At 45.7% G+C, this 27767-nt stretch overlaps 1 protein-coding gene and 1 long non-coding RNA gene across 3 annotated transcripts in view; one reads left to right on the forward strand and one right to left on the reverse strand.

The window, feature by feature from the left end:
• GNA14 (G protein subunit alpha 14) overlaps positions 1-21022 on the forward strand; it is a 202166-nt gene extending 181144 nt beyond the window's left edge. The window contains exons 3-7 of the mRNA XM_032634849.1: positions 11596-11750; positions 14333-14461; positions 16065-16194; positions 18729-18882; positions 19882-21022. Coding sequence (XP_032490740.1) covers positions 11596-11750; positions 14333-14461; positions 16065-16194; positions 18729-18882; positions 19882-20072 — 759 coding nt within the window. The 3' untranslated portion in view covers positions 20073-21022. The remainder of the gene's footprint in view (positions 1-11595; positions 11751-14332; positions 14462-16064; positions 16195-18728; positions 18883-19881) is intronic.
• On the reverse strand, positions 6308-27218 carry LOC116755416. Of its 2 annotated transcripts, XR_004350370.1 has the most exons (5): positions 26889-27218; positions 26048-26169; positions 25155-25307; positions 22861-22989; positions 6308-6719 (listed from the first exon to the last, which is right to left on the reverse strand). It is a non-coding gene; the product is annotated as an uncharacterized LOC116755416 (long non-coding RNA). The 2 variants fall into 2 exon arrangements; XR_004350369.1 differs by having other exon boundaries at positions 25155-26169.
• Between the last annotated feature and the right edge of the window lie 549 nt (positions 27219-27767).

The following is a 27767-nucleotide window of genomic DNA, read 5'->3' on the forward strand; positions in this document are numbered from 1 at the left end:
TCTCTTGAATGTCAGCAGTGGCCCAGGAAGAACACTGGAGACCTTGCACCTACTCCAGGGCCAGCCTCTGCTTGTCTTGGATTTCAGCGTTTCTGGAAACAGCTGGTCTGGGTCCCAGGCTGGTTGACACAGCATAGACTTTACAGAAACAGAGAATGTAATATGACACCTTGCGAAACAGGGACAGAATACAATGGTCTGCTTAAGGAAGTAATGAAGGAAAAAAAGAAATGGGAACATTCTCTAAATTTTGTGAAAAGGAGTCTGAATCAGGAACAATTCCAGCTTTTTCCACTGGGTGGTGTTTTCGTTTAATGTTACAATATGCTTGCAGTCTCGGGGCAGGTTCACAATCCAAGTTAGCTCTGGGCTTTGCCCTTGGAAAATTTTGAAGAGTTGGGGAAATGTACTTAGGTGGAATTCTCTTGCTTTTTACACTAATAAAGTATGTTTTTTTTTTTAGAGGATTCTTTTTCCATGTCCTATATGCCTATTACCATCATTCCCATAAAGACTGGAAACTTGAGTATAAAAACAAAGTCTTCTTCATAGTTGTAGTCTCATACTGAGCACTGGGGCTGGCAAAGGGTGGGTGCTTCATAGTTATGTTGCCACTGATTCGATGAAGGAGGGAGTGGAGATTGCAGCAGAATCCTCCCTGGATGCACTTACTTAGAAATTATCTGTCTATACCAGAGTCAGCAAACATTTTCTGTAAAGGGTCAGCGAATAAGTATTTATGGTCAGCTTTGTGGACCACACAGGCTCTGTTGTAACAACCTGACGCTGCCTTTGTAGCTGTGACATCAGCCCAACAGTGACAGGGCGTGACTGTGTCCTAATAGAACTTCATTTACAAGAACAGGCGGGGAGCTGGACCTGGCCCACCTGTTGTTGACCTTGGTCTATACAAAAGCACACGTGGGCACCTTGCAAACCTTGGAGGTCTCTGGGACAAAGAGAAGAGACTGGGAGTCTGTGAGCGGCAGAGACAATGCTATGTGTTGACCACATCTCGTGTCCTTCCGCCAGGAGGACCACATTTCCCAGCCTCCTTTACAGTCAGATGGCCCCTTGTGACGAGTTCTAGCCCGTGAACCACGTGTCCACCATGTTCAGACCTGGCCCATAAAACATCCTGCCTACTGCTCCACGTTCTCTTCCTCCACCTCCACGATCCAGTGCAGGACTTGAGGGCCCTGGGAGCTGGCAGAGCCACTTGATGGAGGGAGCTTGGGGCCCTGGATAATTGCATGGAGCAGAGTCCTCCCCAACCCCACCATCGGTACATATTGGACTGGGAAGGAGTGTAAAGTAAACCTGTGTGGGGTGTCAGTGGAGGTACTGACAGTTGGGGCCATTCGCCTGTTCTCTCTAGTATTACCACATTCGGGCTCAGATACGGATAAAGGAAAGACACCGAAAAATAACTGCTCAGAGCCGTTCTCTCCAGGCCACACAGCCTCCTGTCTGGAGGACCTGTAGTGTTTGATGGGAGAGAAGGGCGATCAGGAGGTTTGGGTGCTCGCGTTCTCTTGGAAAGTATGTGTATAGGAAGTGGTCCTACAGTTTGGGTCTGAGAATCTGGGACCTTGAAGAGAGAGCCACTGGGAGGTAGGATGGGGGCATGGCAGACATGAGGAGACCAGAGATGAGTGGCTTTTTAAAAAATCAAACATGATCCACACTAGGCCTTGTACCCCGGCTGTGGCCAGTGCCTTCAGTGCATTGGTTTGTCTCTGCTGGTTCACTTGGGTTTCTTGGAGCTAGCCCGGGACTTCTCCATTCTCACGTTGCTTCTCTTCTCTCTCTTTATGGGTGCATAAAGTAAACTTTGATAGCCGCTAAAATAAATCAACACCAAAACTTCAGTGGCTTAGCAAGATCAGTGTTTATTTCTAGGCCACGTCTATCTCAATCCAATGGGAGTTGGTGAGTGATGGGCTCTGCTCCGGACATTTCCTCAGGGATCCAGGTCTCCTGCACCTGGAGGCTCCCCTCCTCTTGGCCCTCGTCATCCTGCCCTTTCAGCTGAGAAATGAAAAAAGGTAGCGTGGAGGAGGATTGCATGGGAAGTTTTTAAAGCCAGCCCTGGTAGTGGTGTGCATCGTGTCAGCCCAGATTTCATCACTCAGAACTCAGTTACATGACTGCAAGGGAGACTGGGAAATGTAGCCCAACCTATGAGCCCGGTAGGGAAATAAAACAGGATCGGTGGACCCAGAGCAATCTTTGTCTTAATGGGAAAACGCTTTGAGCTCCCAACAACCAACTTTACATTAAATTGGAACCGGCCTATTCTTGAACTGAGACCTTGCCTGTGCTTTTTGTATCTGTAAGCCTTTATTATGCCTTATTTTCTGGAAGGGCCACAGACAGAGTCCAATACCAAAGAGAGAATAAGATTTCTTATAGCTGATCGTGGTGCTACAGGAAGCCAACGGGGGAGCAAAGCATTTATTACTTTCCCTTCAAGGGGGGCGGTGGAGGGTTGGGGGGTATCTTTTGGTCTAGAAGCCCCCCACCCATCCCCAGCCCTGCTCCTCTGGTCTCTCTTCTTTTTCTGCCCCTCTGCCTTTCTCTGTAAGTCCTGGCCTTCCCAACATCAGGGCCCTGGCCACCGTCATTCCCAGCTTTATGTGGGAAGGACCTGAGTGTGTCCTGGCATAGACGCTCCAGTCCTCCCAGCAGATTCTGCAGAGAGGCACAGGCACAAAAGAGACAGATCCTTCTCTGGCTAATTTGAACAGTCTCTCATAACCCAATTTTGATGTGCTAAAAAAACCTAGAAAAACTCTCAACTACAGGAGGGAGGGGGAGGAAGAAGGTGATAGGGACAGAAAATCCCAACTTGCTGTGGAACGTGACCATGTTGTTATATGTGACCTCTGGGCACATGCAGTTAAAAGGGCCTAAAACAAATGATTTTCTGAGAGGCAGCTTCCATTGGACCAATATACTCATTTCTCTCTGGGGGGTGCAGAGTGGGGGGTGGGCTCTACCTTGAATATATTCAGGACCCTGGCACCTGAGGGAGTTCAGGTGCTTTCCAAAGCATCTCAGGGGAAGGAATGTTGTGTGAAAGGTGATATAGCAAAGAACTGGTCTGGTCCCTGCACTTTCACGGTGCTGCCTTTAACAAGCACACTCAGGAATCCACATTCATGAGTACACGAAGGGCGGACACAGCCCTTCTCTTTATAAACATCAGGCCACCTCTGGTGGGGAACCTTAGCCCATCTTGTCACTCACCCCCAATTGAAATGTCTCCCTTTCTTTGGTCTCTTAGCGTTTGTGTGCGGATCTGTCATTTTGGAACCCTCAAGGGCAGGGCCACAGTCCTCTGTATATTCCCAGAAGCAGGCCTGGATCTAGCATGGAGCAGGCACGTGATACTGTGCACTGGATGATGGTGGAGTCTGGCTGCGAGTGCCTCGCTGAGTTTCGGTCCATTTCGGTCACCCCAACTGAGGCCTAAACTGTTACCATCACCTAGACCTACGGTTATAGGGTATTTTGCCCCTAAAGAGAATTGAATGGACCAGCATGGAAGATTCCTGATTTGATCAGGAAGTCAGTCACTCAAAGCGATGTGGAATAATGGATTCGTTTTAGGGATTGCATTGAATGTAGCTGTTGGAGCCGTGAAGAAGACGTTGGAACTGCCTCTGCATATCTGGTGTTTGGGCAGCAGGGCTGGTAGTCGGGGAGAAAAGCTGGATATGAAGGAGCCAGAGCAAAGGCAAACTGGAACCTACAGAGACAGACGGGAACCCATGAAGGCGAATGGACCCCTTGGGGACTAAGTGGAACCCTGCATCTGCCTCTCACATCTCCGCGTTGACAGTGCAGGTGACTTGCAGCAGAAACTGGCATCCTTTGCTGTGGACCTGCATGTATGTCTGCCCCAGGATGTGGAGAAGTTGAAGGAGAAGGTCCAAGTGGGAGCTAGGGGTGCTGAGGCCCAGCTGCTACACCCCCGCCCCGCATCAGTGAGGTTGACCAGAAGACCAGTCACTGTGTGTGTGTGTGTGTGTGTGTGTGTGTGTGTGTGTGTGTGTGTATGCGCGCGTGCATTTGTACTAAAGCAGAGCTCTGACCTTCAGAGCACGACGGCCGCTGTTTCTCCCCTGACTCCCAGATCCCTTTCAAATTTCTCTTGTAGCAGATCCTAACCCAGAGTCATACAGGGAAGGGAGCGTGCTTCGCCAAGTTGACACAGTGTAAGGCCAAAGATTCTATCTCTCAGCTGCGTTATTAACACTCATTGTAGCTTTGGATGTTTGTGCCAAAGTAATTTATGGCAGGACTCTTTGGAAAGAGCCTTTTAAGTTAAACCCACTGAAATTTTGACTGACAGGAAAAAATAAAGTAACTTGGCTTTTCATGCCAACACTTTGTGGCCAGTGAATTGTGTTATTTATTTTTGTTGGAGAAAAGATAAGGAGAAAGAGGAGGACAAAGATTGGAGTAGAAATAAAGATTTCTTTTGAATCTTGAATTGGGTTAGAAAAGCTTCCTTCCCATTCTGAGTGTGGTGGAAGATTGCCTTTCTCTGAGGAGAAATCTAGGTAGCTTCAGAACAGTGGTTAAATATTCAAATGCCTGCACAGTGGGTCGGCTGGGCTGGTGGCAATGGTGGCATCCCTGCTGGAGCCAAGAGTTGCTAAAGAAACGGGAATTAGAAAGTGATCAAAAGAAGCTGGAAAACCAGTTTTTGAAAATGTGAAATCTCAAATTAATGGTCATTTTTGTAACTATTCTTGGTGTGCTTGAAAAAAAGTATATATTCTAGTTATTTGGAATATAGGGCTCTACATGTGTCCATAAAGTCCAATTTGCTGATTATGTTTGAATTGTGTATATCTTTACTGAATTTTTTGTTTATTCTGTCAGTTACTGAGAGAGGTATGTTTCAGTTTCCTGTAAGATGAAGATTTGTCCATTTCACCATTTAGATCTTAGAGATTTTTTTCTTATATTTATATTTTAAGCCTATGTTATTAGCTGCATAGAACTTTAGAACGGTTATGTCTTTCCGAACCTTTTTGTCATTTGAAATATCTCTATCTCCAGTTATACTTTTAACCTTAAAGTCTACTTTTTCCTGCCAGCTTTACTGAGGTATAATTAACAAATAAACCTTAAGGTCTATTTTTATGATAATAGATTCCTCCTTCCTCTGGGTTACTGTTTGCATGGTATATCTTTTAGCATCTTTTTACTTGTCACCTCTTTTTTGGAGTTGTCTTATCTTCTTATGCTTGGTTCTTTTTGTTAGTGTGCTGGACACACATGAAAAAATAATTCGAGGGTAAGGAAGATGCAATCTTCCAAGCTTCAAAAAGAAACTTTCTTTTCTTCTGCCAGGTGTCTGGGGATACTCAATTTCTGATATTGTGGTGATTCCAAGCTGAGTTGCAGGTCACTAAGAGCTACCCCTTGGATCCCAACCCGGAGCCAGAGGGCTTCTAAGGGCCTTTTGCTCTTGCTAACTTTCCCTCGTCCTGTAATATTGAAAAAGGAGCTGTTCAACCTCACACTGCTCCTTCTAGAACAAGAATAAGCCCCAGGGAGAAAGGTTTCCCAAATGCTGGTTCAACTCCTTGGATGCCATCCTACCCTACACTCTGGCCAGCAATTACTTACTTGTTCATTAGTTTCCTGATTATTCTTGAGCATACTTTTGAAAATATTTTGTCCACCATCTCTAGCTGTCCTTAGTGGAAGAGTTGATCTAAATGTCCTAGTCTTCCTTTACCAGAAGCAGAAGTTCCTTGTTTTTTATAGAAAACATTCCTTTCTCTAGCATAGTTTACCAGCATTTTCTTTATAATGCAATTTTTGAGATGCTTTCAAAGCTGATCGTTATGGAGCACGGAAATTTTGTTTTGTTTTGTTTTTTTGCGGTACGCGGGCCTCTCTCTGTTGTGGCCTCTCCCGTTGCGGAGCACAGGTTCCGGACGCGCAGGCTCAGCGGCCATGGCTCACGGGCCCAGCCGCTCCGTGGCACGTGGGATCTTCCCGGACCGGGGCACGAACCCGTGTCCCCTGCATCGGCAGGCGGACTCTCAACCACTGCACCACCAGGGAAGCCCGGAGCACTGAAATTTTACTTCCTAATTTTAGTTTGATAGAATATGTAGTGTAGTTCTGGATCTTGATGTAGATGTTAAAACAAGGAGGAGTGATTGTGTGAAAGTCAGAAATATTATGTTACGGGGAACTTTCATTTTTAATCTTATTTTAATCTCATTTGTTTTTACAAAGCTTTTGAGGTACTGCATATGATAGTAGACACTTGAAATAGTATTAAATTAGGCTTTTATTATCTAGAATATGTTAATGAATAAAGGTTTTAACGAAAATGATTAAGTATCTGATGAAAGAACAGGAACTCTGGCTTCTGACTAGGGAACAGTGAGAAGGCTCTGGGCCCTGCAGTGCTGGGCGGTTAATGGTGTAGGGGCTCCCCCTGTGAGGACCTGGTGGAGAATGGGGCTGCCCACCGGGCCCTGGATTCCAGCCAGAGGGGCTGGCTGGGCCAGAAAGCGACTGTCACCCAAGCGGCCGGGGATCCAAGTGTGAAGCCAGCAAGGCGACACTTCAAAAGCAGCTCCTTCCACTGTCACCCTGGGAATTACTGAGTGAAACACACATGTAGGACATCTGGTTTCTGTGTTCTTCTTTCTTCAGAGCAGTGAAAATGGTGCTTTTGTCTGAGAAAGGAAGAGAGGAAAAGCCAGATGTGAGCTCAGTGTTTGAGAAACTGTTTGTGTTTCTGCATCTGCTCAGTTTGCTCCAGTAATATTTACTGCTTTGTGATTTTTCTTTTCAAAGAAATATATGAGTTAGGCAGTTTCAGTTCAACACGCTCCTCTAGCCGAGGACCTTTCCATGAACTACAGACCCATTTTATTCATCTGCTTCCTGGATTTCTCCACTTAGATGTCAGCCCCCTCAGACTCAGACCCTGCCCAAATCATAACATTTCCCTCAATCTGATCCTCTTAGAACATTTCTTCTCTCCTTCCAGGAGATGAAAAAGCCCAACTACCTGACACAAAATTTTCCCCATTATATAAGGACTCCCTGCTCTCAGACGGTGTGCACTGTAGAAGTGGTTTGAACATAACGATAAAAACGCGCATACTCTGTGTATGAAACTATTTAGCCAAGTCAGAGGGAAATCTGCACAAAACCCCGCTTTTTAAAAACACACATTGTTAACGTGTAGAAGTCTTTCACCTCATATTTCAGTACAATTTATTTAAAATCCAGGTCACCCTCTTCCTCATTCCTCTCTGCCCTTTGTAATATTTGCCCCTGGAACACACTCTGGGGGCTCGGCTGTGCCACTCTCTCCACCAGCCATCCTTGCGATGACTCGTGACTAAAGAACACATCCTTGTCAACCCATTCTTGATCAGAGTAACACAAACGGCTCCTCTGACTGCAGAGCCTTTCCAGATAGATGGAGACGAAAGAGACAACCAAATGCAATATGTGAGCCTAGATTGGGCAGATAAAGGACCTTTATGGGACAACTGTCAAACTTTGGATAGGTCTGAGGAGTAGACTACAGTATTGTGTCAGTGTTAGTTTCCTGATTTTGACCTTTATATATGATTATATATGTTTGTTTTTTTCAAAAATTTGATTTATTTTTGGCTGCGTTGGGTCTTCGTTGCTGTGCACAGGCTTTCCCTAGTTGCGGCGAGCAGGGGCTACTCTCCCCTGTGGTGCGCGGGCTTCTCACTGCCGTGGCTTCTCTTGTTGCAGAGCACGGGCTCTAGGCACACGGGCTCAGTAGTTGTGGCATGCGGGCCCAGTAGTTGTGGTACACGGGCTTAGTTGCTCTGCAGCATGTGGGATCTTCCCGGACCAGGGCTCGAACCCGTGTCCCCTGCGTTGGCAGGCGGACTCTTAACCACTGCGCCACCAGGGAAGTTCTATATGTCTGTTTTTAGGAAATAACACTGAAGTCTTTAGAGATAAAGAGGCATTGTGTCTGCAGTTTCCCTTCAGATATTTCCAGAGAAGAATATATGTGTGAGTTATGTGTGCAGGTGTGGGTGTGTGCGAACACATGTGGAGGGAGTGGGGAGAATGATGAAGCAGGGTAGGAAATTATGAACATTTGGGCAAATCTGGAAAGGCAGCGATGAACTCTTTGTACCATGTTCCCCACCTTTTCCCAAGTCTTAAATTATTTCAAAATAAGATGTTTAAAAAAAAACGGATCCAGGGCTTCCCTAGTGGCGCGGTGGTTGAGAGTCTGCCTGCCGATGCAGGGGACACGGGTTCAAGCGCCGGTCTGGGAAGATCCCACGTGCCAGAGCCTGCGCGTCTGGAGCCTGTGCTCCACAACAAGAGAGGCCACGACAGTGAGAGGCCCACGCACTGCAATGAAGAGTGGCCCCCGCTCGCCTCAACTAGAGAAAGCCCTTGCACAGAAACAAAGACGCAACACAGCCAAACATAAATTAATTAATTAAAAAAAAAAATTGAACCAGACAGGCGGGAGAGCTAACCAGGAGCAGCCAAAGACGGACAGGAGACCTCTAGACTTGGAATCCTTCCGGCCGCCTTAAGTCTAGTCTGTTCGAAACCAAAGTCCCAATTGTTGGGTCCTTAAGGAGCCTCTGTTCTCCTCTTCTTTCAAGCAGGATTCCACCCAAATCCCCTCGCTGGTCTGAACAGACAGTATGTTTTTCTCACCTGGCTGAATTCCCCTGGTTACCCGAAATCCCAGGTCTATGTCTTTTCCCCAAATTCTACCTCTCCCCCAAGAAGCCTATGTAGAAGCCTGTATTCCTCTCTAATATCTCACTGGGATCCACTTTTTCTATCTACTGGAAGAGCCAAACACTGGGTTTATCCATTGCAACATGTATCAGTCAGGATAGAGTGGGTTATGCTGCAGTAACAAACTTCCCCCAAAGTGTAGATTACTTAATTAAAGTTGATTTCTCACTCATGCTCCATATGCAGTATGGTGTGTCCATCTTATCCCATGGTAATCACCACAGTAGACAAAAGGCAATGTGGTGAATTACTCACTGGTTCTTTAAAGTTTCTTCCTAAAAGAGACAGATGTTGCTTCCACTTACGTGTCCTTCATCACAGAGTACAGTACTTCATTGCCTTTGTGAGGAGGAGAGGTAGAAATATTTGTAACATCGCTGATGATTCTCACAGGGCTACCTCTCAGCAGGTAAGCTGACTTTAACAGTTACATGTAGAAAAGCAACACAAGAGGCCTGCCTTGTGTTGCTGACAAGCAACAAGCAAAGATGCTGACCGTACCAGGGGCAGAGTGGTTAAGACCAATTGGCCAAGAGTCACCGGAGCCTTTCCTCCACTAGGGAGGCTTTTCCGTCTCCCAGCTCCTCTGTGTTCCCACCGTGCCTGGCACAGGCTTCCATCATCCTGCTCTAGTGTTCTTTCACTGTTATTTTCCCATGGTTATCCATCTGTTAGAGAGATACAGTTTTATGTGCACCACAGATGTTTATTGGGCACCTGCATCCATAGAGGCCACCTGTTATTTGCCAGGCACTGCATGAGGTTCTGGGATGTAAGGATAAGTAAGACATTGGCTCTGCCCTTGTGGCATTTCCTGACTTGTCACGAAGACGGGAAAACAGATAATTTAGAGCTACGCCCAGGTCAGCGCCCTCACCACGCCTGGTGTGGCCAGATGGGGTATCCTGGGAAGCTCTGTCATCCTCATCCTCCAGTGGAGACCCTCTGACCATATTTGGGAGGTGGGAGAGTGGCGGGAGGAGGGGAGGAAGCGGGAGACAGCCCTCCTGCTACATTGAGACACTGTCCACATTCTCCATTTATTGTTCTCTCTGGCTAACAATAGGGCACACGGCACAAAATGTGCCACTGGGCAGGATTAGAAGTCCTGGTGTAAGGGCTGTCACTGTGTCCTGTTTTGGCAAACAAGAAATATTTATTAGGCATCTATTGCAATAATAAGGTAAGATCTGCTTACATTTGGGTGATACTTTATAAATCAGGTTCCCATTGAAAATCACTGACTCCTCTTACAAATGACCATGCTGAGGCAGGGAACCTATTGGGTTCCTTAAAAGTCCCGACTGAACTACTTAGAATTCAGGGTCCTGATTCCCCGCCCAGGCACTTGCCACTAACCCATACTGCCTAGACCTTGTTTGAGACTCTGCAAAGATCCTCTACCTGCCTGAGGATCCCACAGCCTAGGGGAAGAGTCTGTACTCCCTCTTGATGGATGTAGGGCAAAGTCGTGTTGATTGAATCACAGCCCTTGGTTTTTCCCTGAGTCAAGTGAATCTATTAAGATCTCCCTTTCCTCCAACCGTCTGTTGGGTTTCATGATGAGAAATGCGAGATGAGAGTGACTTTTCAAGGGGTGCAGGAGATCAGAGCTGCCAAAGGTTGCTTTGCTGACTCACAGCTGCCAGTGCGTGATGTAATTGCTGTGAGATACAGCAAGATGGGAGAGGGAAGACGAGGCCGGGCTCCTGTCTCCCTCAGCAGGATCCTCTTGTTTGCTGCAACTTGCAGCCAGGGATCGGATGCTGAGTCTCCGGGGCCAACACAAGGATGTGTTGCGGATACAGGCCAGTCTTATCATTTCTATTTGCTAAGGTCTGGAAAGATTTCTGGCCTCTGGCTTGCCTTCTGTTGATGAGATAATATATGTAGAGCCTTGAGCACTTATCAAGTGGGTAATAAACGATAACTGCTGTAACAGTAATAATTACAGCAATAATGATCTTAACAGTTACTGGAATAAAGCAGTAGTATTAGAGCAATAATAATTTAGTGATGGAATAGTAAACATAATATTAGAGCAGTCAGTGGCATGGTGTGAGGGTTCCGCTGGGTGTGGTCCACCCAGTGGGAAAGAGTTTTATTAGTGATGCTGATAATAAAAAGCAGACTGTATGAGAACTCTCTGTACTTTCCTCTCTGTTTTGCTCTTAACTTAAAACTGCTCTACAAAGTAAAGTCTATTAAAACATCTTTTAAAAAAATAAAGGAAGAGAAAGAAAGCCGCCTGATGATTGGTGGTGGTGGTATTTTTCAATGATCTGAAGATGACACACTCCTTTATTTCCTGCACTGGGGTGGACCCGCTTACCCCACCCTTGGTATGCCACCAACAAAAATGTTACTTTTAAATTATTCCATTGGCTACACACGTATTCAAAATGAGTTGCATGTTAGTGAGGAAGTAATGTTTGTTAGTACGATGATAATCAATGATGATCAATCGTTCCCGTGTTTCTCTGTTCACAACTGGGTGTCGAATGCTGGTGACACTGGCCCCCGGGGTACTGCTGGGACCGAAGGCCACAGGTCTTGGGCCTTCTCTGGCGCTCTCCACTGAGTTAAGCAGCCACATCATCGCTACCCAATGAGGCTGCAACTGAGTGGCTTGGCTGTGAGCAGCTCTTCTGGAGAGCACCCACCACACCCTAGCATCTAGGGACATCTTCCCTAATCCACGGACCAGGGCAGGTCTTGTCCCCAAGTCATCAATATGTTGGCTTCCTTTCCTTTGCCTAATGAAAGGTTCTCTTTTCCTTTGAGCAGGAAAATGCCCAGCTGATCAGAGAAGTGGACGTAGACAAGGTCTCCGCTCTCTCCAGGGACCAGGTGGAGGCCATCAAGCAGCTCTGGCAGGACCCGGGAATCCAGGAATGTTATGACAGGAGGAGGGAATACCAGCTGTCAGACTCTGCCAGATAGTGAGTACAGAGCCCCAGGCTGTGGCCACCCAGGGTGCTTTCAGGCAAGCATGGCCACGCTTCAAGGGGGGAGAAATGAGCTACTTGCTAAAATGAGGCACCCGGGGGCCACACTACCTCCCTTCTGCTCGTCTGTAACCCACTCTTACTTTCAGTTGCCTCTCTTCCCACCTCCTGAAATCTTCAGTCCCCCTGTGGAGCCCCAGATAGCTCTCCCTGCCCATATCCACCTTTCCTCGTCAAGTTCTAAGCCTCTGTCCTTTTCAGTGAGAGGGTAAGTCAAATGTGGGCTTCCCTTGGTGGGACCGATCTCATTTGGGGTGCTGAAACGATCTGATTTAAACCAGGACTACGTCTGCTTCTGGCTTCTACTTCCCCGTCTCCATATCCCTCTGCCTTCTGGGTTCCTGATCAGTAGACAGCAGGTCCAATTGCCCTAAAATCTAAAATCAGAGTTTAGAAGCGCAGTGCAATACACCCGTCAGTGGCTGATCTGGTGCTGCCCTCTAGTGGGCGAGATAGGCTCTGCGGGCCCAGCCATGGAGAAAGCTCAGTCCGGGAGCCCTTTGTTTGCCTACATATTATATTTGGGATCCATAAGGCTCTAGTTTTAAATCAGTAATCCATTGCGTGCACACTCTCCGACGGAGATCACAGGGTTTGATTTTATTAAGAATTTCCTAAGGCAGTGCTTCCATCAGCCAGATCACTGGGCAAATAGTTGTCATGGTCCTTCTTGAAGGGGTGAGGATTCCTGCTTCTGCAACTCAGCTCCTTCCCTCTTGCCCTGCGTCATTTCCGCCCTCTGAAGGCCCTGGAATCCTTTCCCCTGACCCATCCCCTTCTCTTCAGGTACTGTCATTGCCCTTCGAGCTGGTGTGGGTGGGTAATTCACCCATCATCTGGATAAGCCAGCGGGCAGGAAAGGAAACCAGAATCTCACCTCCTCAGTTTCACTAGCCTCCCTTTGGCATTTGTCCCAGGCTGAGTGTTGAGTGACATTAATCCAGGTTAGCACAACCAATCTGAGTAGAGGAACATTTAGGTCCAGCACAGCAGCAAAGGAGGAAAAGGAAGTAAAATAAGCCCTGATACGTGGTTGGATCAGCACAGAAGACAGCTCGCAGGAAGGAAGGCCGTGTCCCCAGGAGGAGGGCAGACTGCCTTTGACAGCTGGGGAGCCAGGGACGGTTCCAAGTCAGCCAAGGCATCCCTGGCCCTTCCCTGGGACAGCCTGTGTCATTTGCTTCTGTGAAGGCCCTGGGGAGTGGCTGGGGCTCTTGATGTAGATCAACTCGGAAAAGAGCCACTGGGCCTGCTGTAGAACTCAGTGGAGCCCTGAAAACTGGGGCAAGTCCACTGAGAAGAATGTGGGGAGTGGCTAGGGTGGTGGACAGAGCTGCAACGATAGAGAAAACGGCACTCACAGACCCGGACAGTGCCCTGCCTTTGGAACCGGCGAGACCCCAGGCACTTGGGCACTTCCTTGGTCCAGGTCAGTGGTTGTCATCCACTCTGCTGGTACTGTCTGCTTATTTGGACAGGTATTCATTTCACAAAAATGTGATGTGTCTCTGCTGTGTGCCAGGCACTGAGGTAAGGGCTACAGGTACAACTGGTGCTCTCTGCCCTGAAGGAACATACAGTCCAGTGGAATGAGACAGGTGTAAATCAAAATATCACAAACGGAAGTCCATGACGATAAGCCCTGGGGCCATGCATGGGGGTGTGGGTCACAGAAGGCTGACCCAGTGGTTTGCTTCCTGCGCTGAGGGCTGCACAGGAATAGGGTTTGCCTGTTACCTCTTGGCTCCCCTTGAGGCCACATGTTCAGCGCCAGCAGACCTAGGTGAGCTCTGCCTGTAAGGGGGTAGGTGAGGGGTGGAGGGGGTTAGGGGGGAGAAGGCGGGGCCACCTCTCTTTGCAGGGGGCTCCAAGTCACCAACGCCGTCATTGGCCAGGGCCTCAGCTATTTATGCAAAAGTGCCTCTTTAAAAGGCCTTAAGATTAAAAAAAAAGTAGTGTCCTCTTGTTTTACCACAGAAAAAGTGACATGTCTTAAGCTTAGGGCTTTAATATTTGGCCAAAAATAATCCAAGACAAGCTTTGGGTTATTTTAGGTGTTCAGTTTCCCAGTGTAACAAGGAACTTTTTCTCATTTTGAGAGGACTTCCCATTGGACTAACTCATTGAGCCAGGTGTCCAAGAACAGCATCTACATTCTGTAATGTTCTTGGATGAGGGCGTGTGGGAGGGAGAAGGACCTTTGGGGAGAGGAGGACACGTGAGACGTCAGAGGGCCTGTTCCAATCTCCTCCTCCTGTGGCCCCGCTGGCTCCCTCACTGGCCAGAGTGACGGAGCTGAGAACCAGCAGGAAGAGAGGTGAGATCTGCACATTTCCCAGAAGGCTCACGAAGGCTTCTGATCCATAGTCTCTCCACACAGTTGTAGGAGGGCTGGAGTGTTGGCTCTCACGAAAGTCACTGATGAATCCGTGAATCTGAGTAGGGTCACTGTGAGTTGGGGTGACTTCCCTGGAGAGGCATTTCTCCCTTCTCAGCATCTTGTTCTCTAACATCAGTTACCTGACGGACATTGACCGGATCGCCATGCCATCGTTCGTGCCAACGCAGCAAGACGTGCTTCGTGTCCGAGTGCCCACAACCGGCATCATTGAGTACCCATTTGATTTGGAAAACATCATCTTTCGGTACGTCTGTCACCCTGACATGGTCCGTTAAGAATCTGTCCAGGCTTGGAAGTCCCCAAATGGAGTCTTAAATGTGTTATTGCTAAAAGGGCTTCCATCTCTTAAGGCAATATTGGCCCTCTCTCCATCACAGGGTATTTAGAATTGTGGTTGGTCTTAAGTCCTACAGTGGAGAGAAAACCACCTTTCTATTCCCCTTAGAGAAGAAGAGACTCCCTACTGATGTCTGGAATGATTCTTATGTGTAAAACACACACACAGGGCTTCCCTGGTGGCGCGGTGGTTGGGAGTCCGCCTGCCAATGCAGTGGACAGGGGTTCGTGCCCCGGTCCGGGAGGATCCCACATGCCGCGGAGCGGCTGGGCCGCTGAGCCTGCGCGTCCGGAGCCTGTGCTCCGCAGCGGGAGAGGCCACAACAGTGAGAGGCCCACGTACCTAAAAAAAAAAAAAAAAAAAAAAAAAACACACACACACACACAATGTATATTTCTGTAACCCACAGAGTGAAGATACTGTTGAATATTTCTCTTCCCTTCTATTCTCTTCTCCAAGATTTATCACTGCAGATTTCAAGGGACTTTTATATCTGTTAGTTCCCTTGTTCCTCCTAATAATTGTTACACACGCTTGTCTAGTTGAGACAGCGTAAGTACAGTCCTGCCGTGTCCAGGTCCTGTCTGTACCCCACCTGCATCTCAGTGCTTCTGGAGCACTGTCATGTCGGGGGAGCCCTCTGATCGAGCCCCTTGATATTCTGCATCTCTGCAAGCACGTGCCCTATGCCTGCGTGCCCATAAATTTATCCAAACCTTTTCAGAATCAGCTGCTGCTTGCAGCTTCCAAAACCTGACTCTGGTCCACAGATGTATTCTCTTTAGCCCACTTGACGTTTAAAAACATTTTTGAGCCAATATTTATAAAGATTGGGCTATTTTGCTGGAAACATTTGCTACCTCTTGGTAAGGTGGGGGATGGTTTCTCTTGAAACGTTGGAGGATCTGGTCCAATAGCGAGGCTGCGTCTTTGTCCAGCTGCAGTGGTGTAGCAGCCATCCCTTTAGACAGGGCCCAGCACTCTTGAAGTACATGCTTTTCTACTCTAGAGAGGCGCCTTGGACTCATTTCCATAAACTGGTGGCACCCAGCTAATGCAGAAAGGATTTGTAGATTAACTGGAGGAGCCAGTGAAACAAGAAGGGGGAGGGCTGGAAGGAAGCCCAGTGGTCCTGAAGCCTGCCTGCCTGCCTGCCTGCCTGCCTGCATTTCTACTCTTTTGTGTCTGGTGTCCTGGCACTCTCTGGTGGTTAGGGCAATGCCCAAGTGGATGCTTGAGCTTTCTGCCGGGACTATTGCAGCAGCTTTCCTAACCAGTGTCTCCAAGCAGGCTCCACCCGAGTGACCTCGGCACACATCTTTAGTAACTTCACTTACATTCTGTGCCTCCTTTGCTAGGAAACATCCAGTGGTTCCTCATTGCCTAAAGTAGCAGTGCTCAAACATTTTAATCTTAGGATCCCTTTTTATTCTTAAAAATTACTGAGGACCCTAAAGAGTGTGATTTCCATGTCCTTTCCTCCAAAGAGTCATATGTTTCTGTTGAACAGGATGGTGGATGTTGGCGGCCAACGATCTGAAAGACGGAAATGGATTCACTGCTTTGAGAGTGTCACCTCCATTATTTTCTTGGTCGCTCTGAGTGAATACGACCAGGTCCTGGCTGAGTGTGACAATGAGGTATGCTGGGTGAGGAATTCAGTTAGCTGCGGAAGACAGAAACCTATTTCTGCCGTTTGCAAGAAGCCAGCCAGCTCTGGCATTAGACCCTATCCCTTAGGTTAAATCGCCTCGCTCTGCAAAGTGAAGTCTGTGGGCTGACAGCACAGGCGTCACCTGGGTGCTTGTTAGAAATGCACACCTTCTGAATCAACCCAGACCGAATAAATCAGGATCTTTAAGATCCCAGGTGATTTGAGAATCACTAACCTAGAATCCTGGTTCTTAAACTCAGGTATACACTAAAATCCCCAAGGGACCTTAACGCAAAACCTGGCGGCTGGGGCCAACCCCAGAGATTAATTTAATTGGTGCTGTGTGTGGCCTGAGCTTGGGGGTCTAATCTAATGTACTACAAAGGGTAGAGCCACTTAAAACCATGGGTCTCAGCCTTGGCTGCATATTAAAAAAAAAAAAAAAAAAAAAAAAAAGAATCTTTAGGACCCTATAGTAGACATTCCTATTTCCTGGTTTTGAGTTGGGGGTATCTTCACTAAGCCCCCTGGGGATGTTAATATACAGCCAAAGTTGAACAACACTATTTCTAATAAACTTCATCTGAGAACAGGCTTCCCAGCCTCCATGGCCCATGGCCCTCCCAAATTAGGTCCCTAGCTGAGTTGGCATGGGGAGTGTTGCCATATGCTTGGAGCTGTCCTGGGCCCGCCTGGGATAGCATCTGCCCTTTGCTTTCCCTGGAAGGGACTTGCTCAGGGCAGCTGGGACTGATCCACCCCAGTCAGGCATTCAGTGTCCTCTGCAGAGTGGCCATGACGCTGGCTGGGTGAACTCCGTTAGCTAGATCTGCCTGGAAAGTGAGGGGAACCATCGCAGTCACTTCTTTGTGAGGTTGGGGGTATTTTCTGTGTGATAACCATTGTCTTTTCCCCGACCCTTTGCACAAGACCTCTTGACCTTTTACAACAGAAATATCTCTTGCTTGTAGGGCATGAAAGTAAATCAATAAAGAATTATTTCCAGGATTAGGCCATGATTATGAACAGATTCTATCTGGTATTTATTGAGAGCAGACATTTCTCTGAGGAGCACAGTTCCATTAGCTTATTAGTGGAGGATTAGCCCATTTACTGGTGTCACTATGCAAAGAAGAACAGAGATCTTGGCGGCTGCCCAGCTCTTCCAGTGGAGAGATTTTTTTAAAAAAGTGAAGGTATTGAGTTACCAATATGAAAAATTAGCTCCAGATCTGTCTCAGGAATTACCTAGGACATTTCTCGGGAAACTCAAAGGATTCGTCAGCTGCGCCAGGGGTAAGTACCTTACCCTGATGTGCCTAGAAATTAAATATTTTCTCCTCTCTGAAAAATCCTAGGTTGCCACTCCAGACTTTTCCATCCTAGTTGTAGATGTGTGTTGCATCCACGCACTATGCCGTATAGGAATTGTTTTTTCATATGTTGTATTTCCTTGGAGATCATTATTGGTAAGATTATAATAAATTTTAAAGAAGCTTTAAAAACAAGTTAGATGTTACCTTTCTGGTAGTAAATTCCAGAATTGATCTCCAGAAACGTACTGAGTAGGATAATGGGCCCAGGAGTTGGGAGTTGTAGGAACAGAAATTTAGGGCGTGTCCCTCTGGAGCCGGTGCACTGGGCTTTCGTGTTTCTCAGTCTAAAGGAAGGAAGGAAAGTGTTTCTTTCCTCTTAGAAATACTTGAGAGCGGAATGCTAGCCAGAACAATTATTTGTCACCAGGTAAGATTTGTATGTGCCCTGTCTGCTCCCCATAAGTTAGGATCACTTAATATTTTCTTGCCAGTGTCTAATGGCCAGAAATGACTACTGTCCTTCTACATAGCTTCCACTAGATTGTACTATTTATTATACAGTCTTGGAAAAGTACTTAAATTTTGTGAACGATAGTATGCTCACCTATAAAACGGGGACACGTCCCCCTTGGGGAGCTCGCTTGTGTTACACACGTGTCAAGCATGGTGCAGGGCAGCTGCTCAGGAGCGTTAGTTCCCTTCTCTGCCAGCGTCCAGCATTCCTAAGGGCGGTGGCCCTGCCGGAAGAGCCTTCCTTCCTCTCATTGTCACCGGCCTCCCGACACCCAGCCTGGAAGCCCACACCCAATTAAAGTGTGTCTCAGGTCGGTCTGCATCTCTGAACTGCCCCCACTTGGTAATCCCAGTAGTTCTACACAGAAAACTTCCATCAACTATGGGTTTGAACCTTCTTTTTCCAAGTTGCACAGAAGCCTTTCTTATATCCTTATGTGTTTTGGGGTCAGAGAAGAGTTTGGGTGCTACAGGAGAGGAGATCCCGAAGGGGGTGATTAATGAGAGGGTGGGGACCAGGGAAATAGCGGCCGGAGACCCCACTTGCTCAGCAGCCTCAGCAAGGGCAGCGACCTGGAGACGGCGGCTGGGTAAGAGGAGGACAGATGGGTGGAGCCAGTGATTTGGTATGTTGTTCCCGAACCGTTGCTTTTCTTTCTAATTTATCCTAAGTCTCTTGTTTTTCACTTAGAACCGCATGGAGGAAAGCAAAGCCCTATTTAAAACCATCATCACCTACCCCTGGTTTCTGAACTCATCGGTGATTTTGTTTTTAAACAAGAAGGATCTTTTGGAAGAGAAAATCATGTACTCTCATCTAATTAGCTATTTCCCAGAATACACCGGTAAGTAAGTGTCCATCTTGCTGACCTGGCCGCCCTGGCATCAGTTCAGAGTTCTCAGCATGGCTCGTAGGGGCCTCCCTCATCTGCCTCTAATGGACTTTCTCACCATTCCCCACCTCTGAATGGAAGCTCCAGTTGAATCACTGCGTGTTTTCACCTCAGCACCTCCGCACACGCCTCTCCCAATGCCTGGAATACACTGCCAGCTCCTTTGCTAACTCCACTTTGTTCTTTGAGACCCAGCTCAGGCACTTCCCCCTTTGGGAAGTCCACCCCCCCCCTCATGCTCCCCTGGGGGCCTGGGCTTGCCTTGCTCTCTCTCGGCCTTCAGCTCTCACCCCAGTCAGATCCTGAGGGCAGAGACTGGGCCTGACTCACCTTTGCACTTCCAGGGCCAGTCAGAGCACCTGGCACTTCTGATGTGTAAGGTGAAGTGTGGCAGCCCTTTACCAGACGCAGGGTAGACGCTGAAGGTATCTATGTGACCTATCCAAGGCAGGAGACTTTATGCCCTATTGCTAATTATTTCTGGTGTAGAAACGTTACCAAGTTTGACATTGATACTTAGAGAAGTAGTGTTTAAGCACTCTCCTTTTTCCCTTTATTCACCACGTTGCCATGTAGTATACAGCTCTCAAGCTTTAGAGTCAGACTTGGGTGACTAGTTATGTTAGTCCCCATATTCTTTCTCTTTGCTCTCCTAGTTCACTTAAGAATTACCTCTTCAAAAGTGGTCCAAATCAGAAAATTAGGTCATTTTTCAACAAATCTCCTTAAAGTATGATTTTTAGATACCAGGGGACACTTTAAAATACTCTTTTGCAGGTTCATAATAAGGTGTAATAAAAATAGTGTCCCAGGTAAATGAGTCTCTAGAGATAAGATGGCTCAAATGAGGATTCCAAATAAGAACAAGAGTGGATTGAAAATGATTTTGGGAGGACGTGGTGGTGAGCTGGGATCTTTCTTTTTTATTCCTCTAACTGCCCTCATGACTAGGACCAAAGCAAGATGTCAAAGCTGCCAGAGACTTTATCCTGAAGCTCTATCAAGATCAGAATCCCGACAAAGAGAAAGTCATCTATTCCCACTTCACATGCGCTACAGACACAGAGAATATCCGCTTCGTGTTTGCTGCTGTGAAAGACACAATTCTACAGCTAAACCTGAGGGAATTCAACCTAGTTTGAAAGCTGCTGCCCACTCCTCACCCAGGCCAGCAAACCGGATTTGCAAGCTCCTCGTGTTTTTATTTGTAAGTGCTTCTGACATCACTCGGCCCAGCCCAGAGGTGGCACCAAGTCCATCATGCAGGCCACAGGGATGGGGATGGGTGATGGAGCTTGTAAGATATTTGAGTTTAGCAAAACTTTTTCAAAGTCTTTATTCCCAAGTTGTTTTTACATTTCTTTTCTTGACTTTAGGCTGTAAGGTTTTTGTGTAATTTTTGAATTTGATATTTTATAGAATTTTTAAGAACCACTGTGATTTACGATTTTGTTTTTTTTAATTGAAGTGTGTGTAAGAATAGCCGTTAAAAAAAATCACATAACAGAGGACTCAATTTATAGGTCATGCTTTGAGACCTCTAGGATTATCCTTTTTTTAACTAAATCTTGTAATTGAGTGTTCTCTAGGATTATCCTTTTTTTAACTAAATCTTGTAATTGAGTGTTTTTCTCTCCATGCTGAAGTATACCTTTAACATGCAACCAGAGACTTTTTTTTAAAAACAGGTGGTTCTTCTTTGTGTTAACTTTCTAAGTCAAATTAATGACAGTATCAGTACCTCTAATTTAGTTTTGCCACAATTTGATCACTATGGAACCAAAGTTGACATAAGAAGATAAATGGGCTCTAGATAGTATATATGTTGTGTTGCTGAAAAATGTGTGTGTGTGTGTGTGTGTGTGTGTGTGTGTGTGTATATATATATATATATATATATATATATATATATAAAAATTCCAGTGTAAATGACCAGGTCTTATAAACTTATGAAATAAGTTTTAAAACCCAACCTGTTTAACAAATGTAATGTAAGCCCTGCCAAAGGTCTGATGGCCACCACAGATTTGCTGTTTGAACCATGTATGCTGTGCCTTTCTGAGGCAGTTAAGAATATACCATTTTTCCATTAGCATTGGATAATGTGTTTCCTTGAGCTCATGGTTGATTGATGGATAGTTATGCTCCTAAAAAGAAGAATGCTGTGACTTTAATAGTTAATAACTCAGAAACTTTCTAAATGTCCTTAGAGGGGAGGAAAACTAGTTTTACCTCCACCCTTCTAGGTTCTTGGCTGAGACCCCACCCCTGTAATACAAGATTAACAGGAGAAAAGTAACATCTAACAAACTCCATTTATACCTCCTGTATACATGGGAGCTACCCTGGAAAACTGAGTTTAACTCCCCTGAAATGGCCCAAGCCATCACCTTAATTACCTTCTTCAGCTAAAGACACAAGAAAGATGGAGGAGGAGGGAAGGTCAGTTATGGGAGGTTAACAGGTAAAGCACAGTAGAAAAGGGTAAGGTTGTTTTGCAGAATTAAGCTGGGCACCTTCTCCATTGATAAAGAGTTTCTTGTCATTTAGAGTCACCCTTCTCTTCTAGGTACAGAGAGGGAGATGCGCTTAAAATGGAGAGTTCCCTTATAAATGTAAATTTCCCTTACGATAGGTTTTCAGAGCTTTTCCTGTGTCTATTGTTTCTTAAAAATAATCACCAAAAAGCACATGAACAGATGCTAAATCAAAACTACAATGAGGTATCACTTCACACCAGTCAGAATGGCCATCATCAAAAAATCTACAAACAATAAATGCTGGAGAGGGTGTAGAGAAAAGGGAACCATCTTGCACTGTTGGTGGGAATGTAAATTGGTACAGCCACTATGCAGAACAGTATGGAGAGGAGTCCTTAGAAAACTAAAAATAGTTACCATATGACCCAGCAATACCACTCCTGGGCATATATCCGGAGAAAACCATAATTCAAAAAGACACATGCACCCCCAATGTTCATGGCAGCACTATTTACAATAGCCAAGACAGGGAAGCAACCTAAATGTCCATTGACAGAGGAATGGATAAAGAAGATGTGGTACATATATACAATGGAATATTACTCAGCCATTAAAAAGAATGAAATAATGCCACTTGCAGCAACATGGATGGATCTAGAGACTGTCATACTAAGTGAAGTCAGAAAGAGAAAGACAAATATATAATATCGCTTATATGTGGAATCTAAAAAAATGGTACAAATGAACTTATTTACAAAACAGAAATCGACTCACAGATGTAGAAAACAAACTTATGGTTACCAAGTGAGGGGGAGAGATTAAATTGGGAGATTGGTATTGACACATATACAGTACTATATATAAAATAGATAACTAATAGGAACCTACTCTATAGCACAGGGAACTCTACTCAATACTCTGTAATACCCTATTTGGGAAAAGAATCTAACAACTAAACTAATAGTCAGCTCAAAGTAATCCTTATACTGAAGAAGCAAATTTTGGGGTGGCATATTCTGTTCCTCTTCAGTCCTGTCTTTGAAAGCTCAATGAGGGACTTCCCTGGAGGTCCAGTGGGTAAGACTCCATGCTCCCAGTGCAGGGGGTCCAGGTTCAATTCCTGGTCAGGGAGCTGGATCCCACATGCATGCCACAACTATGAAGTCCACATACCACAACTAAGAAGCCCACATGCTGCAACTAAAGATCCTGCATGCCACAGCAAAGATCCCCTACGCTGCAACGTCCCAATGCAGGGGGCCAAGGTTCAATTCTTGGTCGGGGAACGAGATCCCACATGCATGCCACAACTAAGAAGTCCACATGCCACAATGAAGAGCCAGCACAGCCAAAGTAAATAAATAAATAAATAATAAATTAAAAAGTTCAATGAAGTTTCACAGTCTAGAAGCTAGGTTGATAGAGTGCACTATTATTTCATTGAACCAACCTCTTAATCTCGAGGACAGGTCAGCTCAGTTAAACAGTTGTGTCTCATTTCAGGAGCTGGTGTTGCCAGTGGGGTCCCGAAGTTAGCCTTATACGGTGCGAGCAATTGGGTATTTAATAAGAGGCATGTCTGTGGAAACAAGAGAAAAACAAAAGTTAGTGGTTGGGTCAAATTATAAACTCAGCCTGAGTCCCGAAGGCTGCTAGTCAGATTTCTAGATGTTGGGGTTGAAGCATCTTCTGCAACTTGAATTTGTCTGATGTCATCGGATGTCCAGATAAACGTCCTGAGTGGTCCACACAGCAACAGGCACAAAGGTGATCTAACCGTGAGCCGCTGGGGTCATTTCTCTGAACTTTATGTCAGTCCATTCACATTCAGTTTGCAGGGCTTTGGGAAATAACTTTTGCAAAAGCACAATAACTTTCATAAATGACAAAAGACTTAAAAACAGCAATGGTTAAAGATATAATGAGCCTTTGTTGTAATGCAATTGACAAGGAAATATGGTTATGTCTGTGACATACCTTTTAAGATAATAACTAGAATTACAAGTGATAATATTATATCAGGACATATCAGATTTCTAGGAACTTCATACAATTTGTTCTTAGTGATTCCAAGTCAAAAGAGTGGAAGAAAATTGGAAACGTTAGTTTGAGGAAAGTAGGATAATTCAGGATCTAGTCCCGTTTACAGGAAAATAATGAAACTTCAGACAGTTAACAGGACTAGAACCTGATATCCACAAGGGTATATTATTTACGGAAGCATCATTTTCCTCTCTACAGTCAGCCACATTTTTACCAAAGGAGAAGATTTCCATTCCAACTGAGATGGAAATAACATTACTATGTTCTGGAGCTTTAGGGTTTAGTACAATTTACCTTTGTAAAGTCTGTATAAAGCATTCAGCAAAGGCCTTCGAATGCTCTCCTTGAGTGTACAATTCAACCTTGGACCAGTTCACTCTTGCTTCTATCATCCTCTGAACACTAACCTCCACTGATCCATTTCCTGATCATTTGCAGGAGAGCCTGGGAGAAATTCTGGTCATCTGTTTCCTTGGTTGGGGGTGGGGTGGGGTGGGGGTGGGGTCCACTAGGGGGCTGTCTGGCTTCTCTGATAACTGCAGTATAATTATGGGTGGGAAGAATACCCCCGAGCATCCAGTCAAGGTCCTTGAGAGTGAGGTTGTGAATGGCCACTGATCTTTCTAACTCTAAATCTGGTAGGATCTTCTGAAAGTGCAGGCAAAAGGGGCTTTGTAATTTTACCTTGTTAAAAGAGTCTCTAAGGCTAGACACCATACTCCTTTGTGTCCTCTTTTCAATTTGATCTTTCCATAGGTACTAATAAGACAATTCCTGAGAATGAGAATTTTTTCCCAATTTTATAAGTTTCCAACTGGAAAATTTTTTTCCAATTTCATAAAAGTTTTTCCAGTTCAAAAGATCCATCATCTTGCCATTGACGAGTAGGATCTTCAATGGTATATTAATCTCAACAGCAACTCAAACCAGTATGGCTCTTTATGGCTTAACCGTGGATGCAAGAGGTGTCCCCTAGGACAGTGCAAAAGCCTGACCCTCATAATGTCAAGAAAGTTCACTCCCAGAGTTAGCCTAAGAAAGCAAAGACCTTCTTTGTCACAGGTGGTAGGAATGGTGTCCTGAAAACAATCTCTCACGTTTTCTGTGAGAACATGAAACACCTCCAGTCACAAACCTGCTAATCTGTAATACCAGGCAAGACACTACTGGAATGGGGCTTTTCCACCACTAACAAGACAACAGAGGTTGAGACGCCAAAGGCCCCTTATGGACAAGGACCCCTTAAGACAAACTCCCCTGAGAGCTGGCACAGTGGGACAAAGAGAATGTGTTTCGAGTTGCCATCCTATAGTGGCTGCCGGATACAGGCTGATACTAGCACCTTCCAGCTGGTGATGACTAGAGAGAGTTTTCTTACTAGTCAAAAAGCCAAGCTCTCAAGACAAAGAACAAGATGAAAGGAAAACCTTATCTGACCTATGGTTCTCCTCATGACAAATGACACAAAAGACAGAGACAACATAAGACAGTGACCATCTATGGAAGGGAAAGGATCAACAGAAAACAAGAGTGCTTATAACAAAATCTTTACCAGTCTTTATGCTCAAGGAACTAATTCACACAAATATTTTCTTCTGTGAATCTAAATTTGGAAAGAATAAGGTGAAATTTCCCCTTCCTCTCTCTACTGGGCCCTAGAGACAGAGATCCGAGAGAGGTGACTTTGGTAAGAATTCTTACCCTTCGCTGGCTTCTGCCAGTTTTCCAGGTTCCTATCTTCAGGCTCCAGAAGAAGTACAGTGTTTCAGCAGATCCCATCACGGGTCACCAAACCGTCAGTGAGGAAAAAAAATTTCCCTCTACCATTCTAGGTTGTTGGCTGAGACCCCACCCCTGTAATAAAAGACAGACTAACAGGAGCAAAACAAATAGAAAACAAATAACATGTATACATCCTGTATACATGGGGGAGACCCTGGAAAACTAACTCCCTCAAGTAGCCCAAGCCATCATCTTAAATTCCTTTTTCAGCTAAAGACACAAGAAAAATGTTGGGAGGTGGAGAAGGCCAGTTATGGGAAGTTACTAGGAAAAACACAGTAAACAGAGTAAGGTTGTTACGCAGATTTAAGTTGGGTATCTTCTCCACTGATGAGAGTTTCTTGTGATTTAGAGTCATCCTTCTCTTCCTGGCACAGATTAGAAGACACACTTACAAATAAAAATTTCTCTTATAAATGTAAATGTCTCCTACAAATGAGTAACTTCTACTAGATTTTTAGAGCTTTTCTTCTGTCTGTTTCTTAAAAATAATCCGCTCAAAATAATCCTTATGCCAAAGAGGCATATTTTGGGAGGGCATATTCTGCGCCCCTTCATCCTCCTTTCTGAGGCAAGTCTATTCATCGTCGCACTGAGGTTCCCTTAGCAGCTGGCTCAGTAAAGCAGAAGCAGAATCACCTGGGAAGTGCAGAGTGCTTCAAATCAAAGGCCCAAGATGGTTTTGTTTCTGTTTTTTATTTGAAGGTGTGTACACACATATAAATACACATACACACGTAAGCACATCGTTCAGAGATTTAAGATGTGACATGTTGTATCACCAGTCTACAAAATGTACCCAGATTACTTACATACGTTATGGAACAATCAGCATTCCTGTAACTGCAGTAAGCCTTTATCAGCCACTTAGGATAGTCAGGTTCTCATTCTGTTGGAACACTTCCAAGTGTGAATCTATTGAAGAACAGCTATGCTGGAAAAGACAGAAATTAAGCTTATAAGAAGCTAGTGATTCTACAATAGTAATATTAAGCTTTAAAAGCTAAACTTCACTCAAGAAATGAAGGCAAAAGCAACAGTTTTTGTGAAACCTGACAACGATATTAAAATTTTATCTAGAACAGTAACAGTCCAGGAATAGCCAAGACAATTTTGCACAAAAAAACAAAGAACGGGAGACGTGGAAGCAGGTGCCCATCGCTGCCCCTGCTGTCCTGGGAGAGCATGGGCTGCCACCACCACTAAGAAACACAGGAGCACGTGCCAGTTGCTGCCCCCACTATCCCGGGGGCATGGGGGCCACTGCTGCCACTGGAAGACCCGTGAACAGGGGCTGATTGCTGCCTCCACCGTACTGGGAGCACACACGGGTCACCGCACCCACACACCCCATATAATCAAACCCCATACCCACTGGGTAGGTGACCCACAAACTGGAAAATAATTATATCACAGAGGTTCTCCCACAGGAGAGTTCTGAGTCCCACGTCAGGCTCCCCAGCCGGAGGGTCCGGCATCAGGAGGAGGAGTCCCCAGGGCATTTAGCTTTGAAGGCCAGTGGGGCTTGAGTGCAGGAGCTCCACAGGACTGAGGGAAACAGAGACTCCACTCTTGGAGGGCACACACAAGTTTTCACGTGCACTGGGACCCAGCACAAAGCAGTGATTTCATAGGAGACTGGACTAGACCTACCTGTGGGTATTGAAGGGTCTCCTGAAGAGGTGGGGGTTGATTGTGGCTCTCTCTGTGCAAGGACACCTGTGGTGAAGGACCCAGGGAATATTGATTGGTGTGAGCTCTCCCAGAAGTCACCATTTTGGCACCAAGAAGTGGCCCCACCCTACAGCCTGCAGGCTCCAGTGCTGGGAGGCCTCAGGCCAAACAACCAGCAGTCATGGGGTGGGGAGACATAGCCCGACCCATCAGCAGACAGGCAGCCTAAAGTTGTACTGAGCTCACAGCCACCTCTAAACACACTCCTTGACACATTTCTGCCCACCAGAGGGACAAGACCCACCTCCATGCACCAGTGGGCAGGCACCAGTCCCTCCCACCAGGAAGCCTGCACAAGCCCCTAAATCAGTCTCACCCACTGGGGGGCAGACACCAGAAGCAAGAGGAACTACAATCCTGCAGCCTGAGGAAAGGAGACCAAAAACACAGAAAGTTAGACAAAATGAAGTGGCAGAGAAACACATTCCAGACAAACGAACAAGATAAAACCCCGGAAGAACAACTAAGTGAATTGGAGATAGGCAATCTATTTGAAAAACAATTCAAGGTATTGTTGGTAAAGACGACCCAAGATCTTGGAAAAAGAATGGAGGCACAGACCAAGAAGATACAAGAAATGTTTAACAAAGAGCTAGAAGATTTAAAGAACAAACAGATGAACAATACAATAATTGAAATGAAAAATACACTAGAATGAATCAATAGAATAAGTGAGACAGAAGAACAAATAAGTGAGCTGAAAGAGTGGTGGGAATCACTGCCACAGAACAGAATAAAGAAGGAAGAATGAAAAGAAATGAGGACAGTCTAAGAGACTTCTGGGACAACATTAAACAC

The sequence above is a fragment of the Phocoena sinus genome, chromosome 6, assembly GCF_008692025.1.
Source record: "Phocoena sinus isolate mPhoSin1 chromosome 6, mPhoSin1.pri, whole genome shotgun sequence".
In the NCBI taxonomy this organism is placed as follows: Eukaryota; Metazoa; Chordata; class Mammalia; order Artiodactyla; family Phocoenidae; genus Phocoena; species Phocoena sinus.